Below are 8,731 nucleotides of genomic sequence, written 5' to 3'. Positions count from 1 at the left end.
GACACGGCGGGGTCAGCCCGGGGATGGGGGACAGGGGGACAAGGGGGCTCTGCTGGGGACAGGGGACGTGTGGGGACACAGGGATGGGGTACAGCGGGACAGGGGACATGTGGGGACACAGGGATGGGGTACAGTGGGACAAGGGGGCTCTGCGGGGTCACGGCTGGGGACAGGGGACACGTGGGGACACAGGGATGGGGCACACCGTGACAGGGGATGTGTGGGGACACAGGGATGGGGCACAGTGGGGTAATCCCGGGACAAGCGAGCTCTGCTGGGTCACGGCTGGAGACAGGGGACATAGGGATGGGGAACAGCGGGACAAGGGGGCTCTGCTGGGTCACGGTTGGGGACAGGGGACATGTGGGGACACGGATGGAGGACAGCGGGACGAGGGGGCTCTGCTGGGGACAAGGGACATGTGGGGACACAGGGATGGGGTACAGCGGGGTAACCCCAAGACAAGGGGGCTCTGCTGGGTCACGGTTGGGGACAGGGGACATCTCTGGGGACACAGGGATGGGGGACAGCAGGACAGGGGACATGTGGGGACACAGGGATGGGGTACAGCGGGACAAGGGGGCTCTGCTGGGGACAGGGGACATGTGGGGACACAGGGATGGGGTACAGCGGGGTAACCCCGTGGCAAGCGGGCTCTGCTGGCTGGCGGTTGGGGACAAAGGACATCTGTGGGGACACAAGGATGGGGTACAGCGGGGTAACCCCGGGACAAGCCGGTTCTGCTGGCTCGCGGTTGGGGACATTGTAGGGACACGGCGGTGGCAGCACAGCCCGGTGCCAGCGCCGGGCTCGCCGGTGCCAGCAGCCGCCCCGTGAGTCACCGCCCTGCCCGGAACGGCTCCCCCGCCCCCGCCCTCGGGGTCCGCACGGCGCAGGGGAGGAAAGGGGGGCTGGGAAGGGGGTCCCCAGAAAGGGGGGGCTCTGCCGGGACCCCCCACCCCGCTGCCCGTGGGTACCTGCCCGGGCGAGGAGGGGGCACAGAGCCCAGAGAGCCACGACGGGGACCAGCGCCATCCTGGCGGCATCCGGAGCCCGGCAGCTCCTGGGGGACGCGGGCACCGTCAGCAGAGGGGCACCCCAAAACCCTGGGGGGACCCCAAACACAGCCCCGGCATGGCCAGGGAGGGACGGAGCCCCACAGCCGGGGTGAGCGGGGGGGTTTGGGGCTGGGCAGGGGGGCTATGGGGCAAGGATATTATGGGGTTATGGGGCGGGGGGATTCTGGGGTTATGGGGCTGTGCAGTTATAGGGTGAGGGGATTGTGGGGCTGGGGGCTCAGCACTTACGGAGCAATGGACGGTGGGGTCTTGGGGCGGGGGGCTGGGAAATAATAGGGCAGGGGGATTATGGGGCAGGGGGCGGGGGGATTCTGGGGCTGGGGGATTCTGGGGCTGGGGGCTGGACAGTCATGGAGCAGTGGGCGGGGGGATTGAGGGGCCGGGGGCTGGGCACTCATGGAGCGGTGGGCGGGGGATTCGGGGCAGGGGGATTCTGGGGCTGGGCAGTCATGGAGCGGTGGGCGGGGGGATTGAGGGGCTCGGGGCTGGGCAGTCATGGGGCAGTGGGCGGGGGGATTCGGGGCTGGGAGATTCTGGGGCTGGGGGATTCTGGGGCTGGGGGCTGGGCACTCATGGAGCGGTGGGCGGGGGGATTTTGGGGCTGGGGGATTCTGGGGCTGGGGGATTCGGGGCTGGGGGATTCTGGGGGTGGGGGCTGGACAGTCATGGAGCAGTGGGCGGGGGGATTGAGGGGCCGGGGGCTGGGCAGTTATGGGGCTGGGGGCGGGGGTGGGTGTAGGGCAGCACCCCCCGGGGATGTTGGGAGCCCCGGCAGCCCCCGCCCCTGCCCGGTGCCGGTGCCGGTCCCTCACCGTGGCTCCGCCGCCGCCCGCCCGCGCCGCGCTCAGCCCCGGCCCCGCCCCGGCCCCGCCAGATGTGCTGCGCTCATCCAGATGTGCCCCTGCCCGGCTGGGCCGCGTCCAGCTGTGCCCCTGCCAGCTGTGCCCCTGCCAGCCGTGACTCAGTTGTTCCTCGTCCAGCTGTGACTCACCTGGCTGTGCCCTGCCAGCTGTGCCCCTGCCAGCTGTGCCCTGCCAGCTGTGCCCCTGCCAGCTGTGACTCAGATGTTCCCCGTCCAGCTGTGCCCGTCCCCGCCCAGCACAGGAAATACAGGGAAAAGTCCCATCCCGGTTTTTGTTGATGCATTCCGTACGAGTTGTCCATACAATGTATTACAAGTTTCTGTTTTACTGCATTACAAGTGTGTGTAGGATAATTTATGCACATAAATTCGTGTTGTAGAAACGATACAAAAAATTAATAAAGTTGTGTAGTCATAACAGTGGTAATTAAGACGATAATGCTACAGTGAGGTTAGAACCAATACAGTTATCCCATATTTATTTTTATATATTATATTATTTTTAATATATTTATATATTATATCATTATTTTTATATATTTATATATAAGCATATTAATATATTAATACACATTAATAGGTATTTATTGTTATTTACATATTGTTATTTATTTATAAAATAAATATTTAGACATTACAAATTGCATCCAATGAAGCAACAAGGTAGTATGATTAATCAGTAACGATTAATTATTTATGGATGCAGCTGTCTGTATGTTTAATTTGAATTTAATCTGGGGGTGCCACCGGCCCGGGGCCAGCGGGAGGTGGCCGTGCCCATGGCCCAGGTGCCACCACGCTGTCGTTAAGGTCCCTGCCAGCCCCAACCATTCCAAGGTTCCAGCACTCTGTGCCACCCCTCTGTGACATCAGCATGGCCTGGTGGCCTGGTGCCATGGGCACCAGAGGTGACAGCTCGGCTCTGCCTCTGCCACCTGCGCTGGCACCGATGGCTCTGCTGGGGCTGCTCGTGCTGCTGGCCCTGGCCTGGCCCGTGGGGGCCACCTGGGACAGCTGCAAGTCAGTGACCGTGGGGGGCTCAGTGACACTCGGGGGTCCCTGTCCCTGCTGTCCCCGAGCAGGGCAGTGATGGCTTTGTGCTTCCAGAGGCACCTGCGGGCTCCGGCCTTTGGCTTCCGACCACAGCTCGCTGGTTGACGACTACGAAAATTCGGATTCTTCTGATGTCGCCTCCCTCATCAAGGACAGCCCTGGTGTCCCCCCAGGGACCTGGCCTGGCATCGTTGGTGTCCAGGCCATCCTGGCCAATGGCACGTGGCACGTGTGTGCGGGGGCACTCATCCATGCCCAGTGGGTGCTCACGGTGGCACGGTGCTTCTTCAGGTCTGGGTAAGGAGGGCAGGGACAGGGGTGTCCCCAAAGGGACAGAGGTGTCCCCACATCAGGGACAGGGGTGTCCCCACATCAGGGACAGGGGCATCCCCAAAGGGACAGGGCTGGCACCCCAAAGGGACAGGGATGGGACCAACAGGGACAGGGGTGGGACCCCAACAGGGACAGGGGCATCCCCAAAGGGAGAGGGATCAGACACCAACAGGGACAGGGGTGGCACCCCAAAGGGACAGGGATGGGACACCAACAGGGACAGGGATGGGAGCGCGAAGGGACAGGGGTGTCCCCACATCAAGGACAGGGGTGTCCCCACAGCAGCGTCAGGAATGTCCCTGCACCATGGTCAGTGATGTCCCCACAACAGTGACAGAGATGTCCTCACAGGGATGTCCCCACAGCAGTGTCAGGGATGTCCCTACAGGAGGGTCGAGGATGTCGCCCCAGCACAGTCAGGGGTGTCCCTACAGCAGGGAAAGGGATTTCCCTACAGCACGGGGTTGTCCCCAAGGCTGGGACAAGGATGTCCACACAGCAGGGAGAGAGATGTCCCCTCAGCACGGTCAGGGGTGTCCTACACATGTACCCACAAGAGGGACAGGGATGTCTGCACAGCAAAGGGATGTCCTGACAGAGCAGGGTAAGAGATGTCACCAGAGGAGGGTCAGAGACGTGTCAACAGCAGGGACCGGGATGTCCCCAGAGCACAGGGATATCCCTGCAGCTGCAGGGCTGTCACACCCCCTGGCTCTGCTCCCTGTGACCCCTCTGCCCCTCAGGAACGTCTCCATTTACGAGGTGGTGATTGGGGCCACAGACCTGGGTGATCCGGGCCCCAAGGCCGAGGTCAGACACATCCAGAAGATCCTGATGCACCAGGACTACGAGGCCGCCACGGCCAAGAACAACATCGCCCTGGTGGAGCTGGACCGGCCCGTGGAGTGCAGCGACTACATCCAGCTGGCCTGCCTGCCCCACACCTCCCTGCCTGTGGCCGAGCTGAAAACCTGCTACATGGCGGGCTGGAGAGTGGCCCCACACAGCGGTCAGTGCCCAGGGGCTGAGCCGAGCTCTGGGCCCGCGGCCGCGCTGGCCCCGAGCAGAGCCGGGCCTGGGCCGTGCCCCGGAGCCCCGGGCAGGGACACGGCTGGGCCAGGGGCTCTGGGGGGCACGGCCCGGCCCCGGGCCAGGGGCTCGGCCCCACAGGGCCCCCGGGGGCTGCCGGGTGCTCAGAGCCCTCTGTGCCCTCTGTGCCCGCAGCCCCCGGCCCACGCCTGGTGCTGCAGGAGGCCAAGGTGCGGCTCATGGACGTCCAGCTGTGCAACAGCAGCCGCTGGTACCGGGGGGCCGTGCACCCCCAGGACCTGTGCGCGGGGTACCCGCGGGGCGGCATCGACACCTGCCAGGTGTGGGCACAGGGCCTGGGGCACAGGGACCCCAAACACGGCCCCACTGAACCCTGAGAGCAGCACAGGGACCCCAAACACGGCCCCACTGAACCCTGAGAGCAGCACAGGGACCCCAAACACGGCCCCACTGAACCCCTCACACCCAGCACAAGGACCCCAAACCCTGCCAGGCCCAGTTCCCTCCCAGCCCCTGTCCTATCTCTGCTGTTGTTCCCTGCCCTTCCCTGTCCCTGCGTCCCTCTCTCTGTCTGTTCCCTTTCCCATCCCTGTCCCCTGTCCCAGGGCTGCCACTCCCAACCCATACCCCGGTGTCCCCCCATCCCCAAATCCCATCCAGTGTCCCCTGTGCCCCGAGGTGTGGCAGTGACCCTGGAGCAGCCCTGTCCTCTCTCTCCTGGCACAGGGTGACATCGGGGCTCCCCTGGTGTGCAAGGACCAGCGTGATGACTACTTCTGGCTGGTGGGACTGGCCAGCTGGTGCAGGAGCTGCTCTGGAGATAAACGACCCGGAGTGTTCACGTCCACCCAGCGCTTCCGTGCATGGATCCACGCCCAGTTGGGATTGGTGTCAGCAAAGCCAGCCCTCATCCCGAGCCCAACCCTGGTCCTGACTGTGATTGAGCAGTCACCAAACCCGCAATCAGACCACTTCACAATTTCATTCCCCACAGACACTCTGCTGAGGTTCCTCAAGACTGTGCAGGAGTTCCTGGACTTCCTAAAGGTGAAAATGAGTTGATGAGGAAGGAGAACGGATCCCATTCTGGCTGCAGAGGATCTCCAGCAGTCCGAGCTGGGGCCGAGGCTGTGGAGCCAAAGGCAGCCCCGGTGCCCAGGCCAGCTGTGCCCTGCCTACACTTTTGCCCTGAGCCCGCCCCGATGGCTAATCCTTGAAATAGAGCTGTTCCTGTTCCCAGTTATCCGCGTTGTCCAGTTCAGTGTCCTGGGAAAAACAAGGATGGGACAATCTGGGAGGTGTGGGACAAATGAGCAAGGCTGGGTCTGGTTTGGGGACAGGCAAAAGGGACCCAGGGAGGGCTGGAGAGGGGAGGATGGGCCTGGCAGATGGAGAGTGGGACAAACTTCTCCAGCCCGGGTACCCCAGCACAGCCTCAGGGGTCCCAGTCCCAGGAAAAGTCACTGAGAGGGGCAGGACTGGGAAGAGCTGGAGCTGCGAGTCCTGGAGCCCTGTGGAGCTGCTGGAGGTGCCACCCTGAGCTGCTGCTGCCACCCAGGGCTGTCCCCTCTGTCACCAGCTGCTGCCTCATCCCGCTGTCCCTGCTCTGCCCTCCATCCCAAAGGATTGGGATCCCTGCATCCAGAACATTCCCTCTGCTCCAGAGGGATCCATCAGCTCCCTCCCACCCACCCAAACCATTCCAGGGTTCCACAGCTCTGTGCCCCACCCGAGGCCACCGTGTCCCCACATGGAACCGGCCCCTCTGTGACATCAGCCCGGCCTGGTGGTCAGGTGCCATGGGCACCAGAGGTGACAGCTCGGCTCTGCCTCTGCCACCTGCGCTGGCACCGATGGCTCTGCTGGGGCTGCTCGTGCTGCTGGCCCTGGCCTGGCCCGTGGGGGCCACCTGGGACACCTGCAGGTCAGTGGGCACCGTGGGGGGCTCGGGGACACTCGGGGGTTCCTGTCCCTGCTGTCCCCGAGCAGGGCAGTGATGGCTTTGTGCTTCCAGAGGCACCTGCGGGCTCCGGCCCTTGGCTTTCGACCACAGCTCGCTGGTTGTGGACTACGACCCCTCGGAGGGTGACTACGGAACCTGGGGCCCTTCTGAGGGCGCTTCCCTCGTCAAGGACGGCCCCGGTGTCCCCCCAGGCACCTGGCCTGGCATCGTCAGCGTCAGGGCCACCATGGAGAATGGCACGTGGCACATGTGCTCGGGGGCACTCATCCACCCCCAGTGGGTGCTCACAGTCGCACATTGCTTCATCAAAGTTAGGTAAGGAGGAGCAGGGATGGGGGTGTCCCCAAAACAGGGACAGGGGTGTCCCCACAGCAGGGTCAGGGATGTCCCCACATCACAGAGGTGTCCCCACAGCACAGAGATGTCCCCAGCACAGGAAGGGAATGCTGCTGCTGCACTCCCTGTCCCTGCTCCCTCAATCCTTTCTCCATCTCCTGCCCTCCAGGGACGTCTCCCCGTGGACGGTGCTGGTTGGAGCCACAGACCTGGCCCAGCCAGGCCCCGAGTCCAAGCAGCACCGAGTCAAGAGCATCCAGGTGCACGAGAAATACGATCCTCAGTCGGAGTGGAACAACATCGCCCTGCTGGAGCTGGACCATGCCGTGGAGTGCAGCGACTACATCCAGCTGGCCTGCGTGCCCGACAGCTCCCTGCCTGTGGCCGAGCTGAAAACCTGCTACATTGCGGGCTGGAGAGCAGCCCCACACAGTGGTCAGTGCCCCAGGGGATGAGCAGGGGTTGGGCACCACGGGGACACGGCTGGGCTGGCCTGGGGTAGAGGACAAAGCTGCCCTGAGCACATCTGGGCTGTGCCCTGGAGCCCTGGGCAGGGACAGAGCGGGACAGGGGCACGGCATGGCACTGGGAAAGGGGTTTGGCTCAGGGTGTGCTGGGTGCTCAGAGCCCTCTGTGCCCTCTGTGCCCCCAGACCCGAGCACGGGCACGATGCTGCAGGAGGCCAAGGTGCGGCTCATGGACGTCCAGCTGTGCAACAGCAGCCGCTGGTACGGGGGGGCCGTGCACCCCCAGGACCTGTGCGCGGGGTACCCGCGGGGCGGCATCGACACCTGCCAGGTGTGGGCACAGGGCCTGGGGCACAGGGACCCCAAACACGGCCCCACTGACCCCTGAGAGCAGCACAGGGACCCCAAACACGGCCCCACTGAACCCTGAGAGCAGCACAGGGACCCCAAACACGGCCCCACGGAACCCTGAGAGCAGCACAGGGATCCCAAACACGGCCCCACGGAACCCTGAGAGCAGCACAGGGACCCCAAACACGGCCCCACTGAACCCTGAGAGCAGCACAGGGACCCCAAACGCGGCCCCACCAAACCCCTCACACCCAGCACAGGGTCCCCATTGCCCCCACCATGTCCCACCCTGTCCTTTATCCCTTGTGGCCCTTCCCTTTACCCTCCATGGATCCCTGTCCCAGGGCTGCCACTCCCCACCCATGGATCCCTGTCCAAGCATCCCCCTGTCCCCAAATCCCATCAAGTGTCCCCTGTCCCTCCAAGGCGTGGCTGTGACCCTGGAGCACCCCTGTCCCCTCTCTCCTGGCACAGGGTGACATCGGGGGACCCCTGGTGTGCAAGGACAACATTGGTGACTACTTCTGGCTGGTGGGACTGGCCAGCTGGGGCCAGGGCTGCGCAGGTGACAAGCGGCCCGGGGTGTTCACGTCCACCCAGCACTTCCACAACTGGATCCAGGTGCAGATGGGATTGGTCCCACCCCACACGGACGTTCTACAACCAGCCCCACCCCACACCGTTGAGGAAGAGCCAGCAGAAATACCAGAACCAGAACCAATACCAATCCCTGAACCAGAACCCATACCAGAAGAAGAAGAAGAGGAGGAGGAGGAGGAGGAGGAGGAAGAAGAGGAGGAAGAAGAAGTAAAGGAAGAAGTAGAGGAGGAAGAAGAAAAAGTAGAAGAAGCAGAAGCAGAAGCAGAAGAAGCAGAAGCAGAAGCAGAGGAAGCAGAAGCAGAAGCAGAAGAAGCAGAAGGAGAAGCAGAAGAAGCAGAAGCAGAAGAAGCAGAAGGAGAAGCAGAAGAAGCAGAAGTGGAAGCAGAAGAAGCAGAAGAAGAAGCAGAAAAAGCAGAAGTGGAAGCAGAAGAAGCAGAAGAGGAAGCAGAAGTGGAAGCAGAAGAGGAAGCAGAAGAGGAAGCAGAAGAGGAAGCAGAAGAGGAAGTAGAAGAGGAAGCAGAACCCTTGATAACAATTTCATTCCCCAGGAGCATTCTGACAAAGTTTTTTGGGGCTCTGCAGGAGTTCCTGGTGTTCCTGCAGGACAAAATGGATTGAGCAGGATGGGGGAGCAGAT

General features: G+C 62.9%; 2 protein-coding genes across 2 annotated transcripts; both read left to right on the top strand.

The window, feature by feature from the left end:
- The first annotated feature begins 603 nt into the window (after positions 1 to 603).
- On the top strand, positions 604 to 5,571 carry LOC116995153 (acrosin-like). The gene is made up of 6 exons (XM_033057546.1): positions 604 to 634; positions 897 to 1,167; positions 3,049 to 3,291; positions 4,071 to 4,336; positions 4,552 to 4,697; positions 5,104 to 5,571. Exons 1-6 carry the CDS (start codon positions 604 to 606, stop codon positions 5,437 to 5,439), a joined length of 1,293 nt encoding a protein of 430 aa, XP_032913437.1. The 3' UTR covers positions 5,440 to 5,571.
- A 659-nt stretch (positions 5,572 to 6,230) lies between these two features.
- On the top strand, positions 6,231 to 8,712 carry LOC116995152 (acrosin-like). The gene is made up of 6 exons (XM_033057545.1): positions 6,231 to 6,301; positions 6,392 to 6,655; positions 6,846 to 7,111; positions 7,329 to 7,474; positions 7,969 to 8,130; positions 8,677 to 8,712. The coding sequence occupies exons 1-6, from the start codon at positions 6,231 to 6,233 to the stop codon at positions 8,710 to 8,712; spliced, it is 945 nt and encodes a 314-aa protein (XP_032913436.1).
- The last annotated feature ends 19 nt before the right edge of the window (positions 8,713 to 8,731 follow it).

The sequence above is a fragment of the Catharus ustulatus genome, chromosome 4, assembly GCF_009819885.2.
Source record: "Catharus ustulatus isolate bCatUst1 chromosome 4, bCatUst1.pri.v2, whole genome shotgun sequence".
In the NCBI taxonomy this organism is placed as follows: domain Eukaryota; kingdom Metazoa; phylum Chordata; class Aves; order Passeriformes; family Turdidae; genus Catharus; species Catharus ustulatus.
The sequence above is the reverse complement of the archived record's forward strand: the minus strand, read 5'-3'. Positions and strand labels throughout refer to the sequence as shown.

What these genes read in the sequence shown, in the direction of transcription:
- LOC116995153 (XM_033057546.1), top strand. Translation starts at nt 604, where the DNA reads ATGTGGGGACACAGGGATGGGGTACAGCGGG. An exon ending in CGGTGCTTCTTCAGGTCTGG is followed by an intron (nt 3,292 to 4,070) that starts GTAAGGAGGGCA and finishes TCTGCCCCTCAG; the next exon opens with GAACGTCTCCATTTACGAGG. An exon ending in GCGGCATCGACACCTGCCAG is followed by an intron (nt 4,698 to 5,103) that starts GTGTGGGCACAG and finishes CTCCTGGCACAG; the next exon opens with GGTGACATCGGGGCTCCCCT.
- LOC116995152 (XM_033057545.1), top strand. Translation starts at nt 6,231, where the DNA reads ATGGCTCTGCTGGGGCTGCTCGTGCTGCTGGCCCTGGCCTGGCCCGTG. An exon ending in GCCACCTGGGACACCTGCAG is followed by an intron (nt 6,302 to 6,391) that starts GTCAGTGGGCAC and finishes TTGTGCTTCCAG; the next exon opens with AGGCACCTGCGGGCTCCGGC. An exon ending in CATTGCTTCATCAAAGTTAG is followed by an intron (nt 6,656 to 6,845) that starts GTAAGGAGGAGC and finishes CCTGCCCTCCAG; the next exon opens with GGACGTCTCCCCGTGGACGG.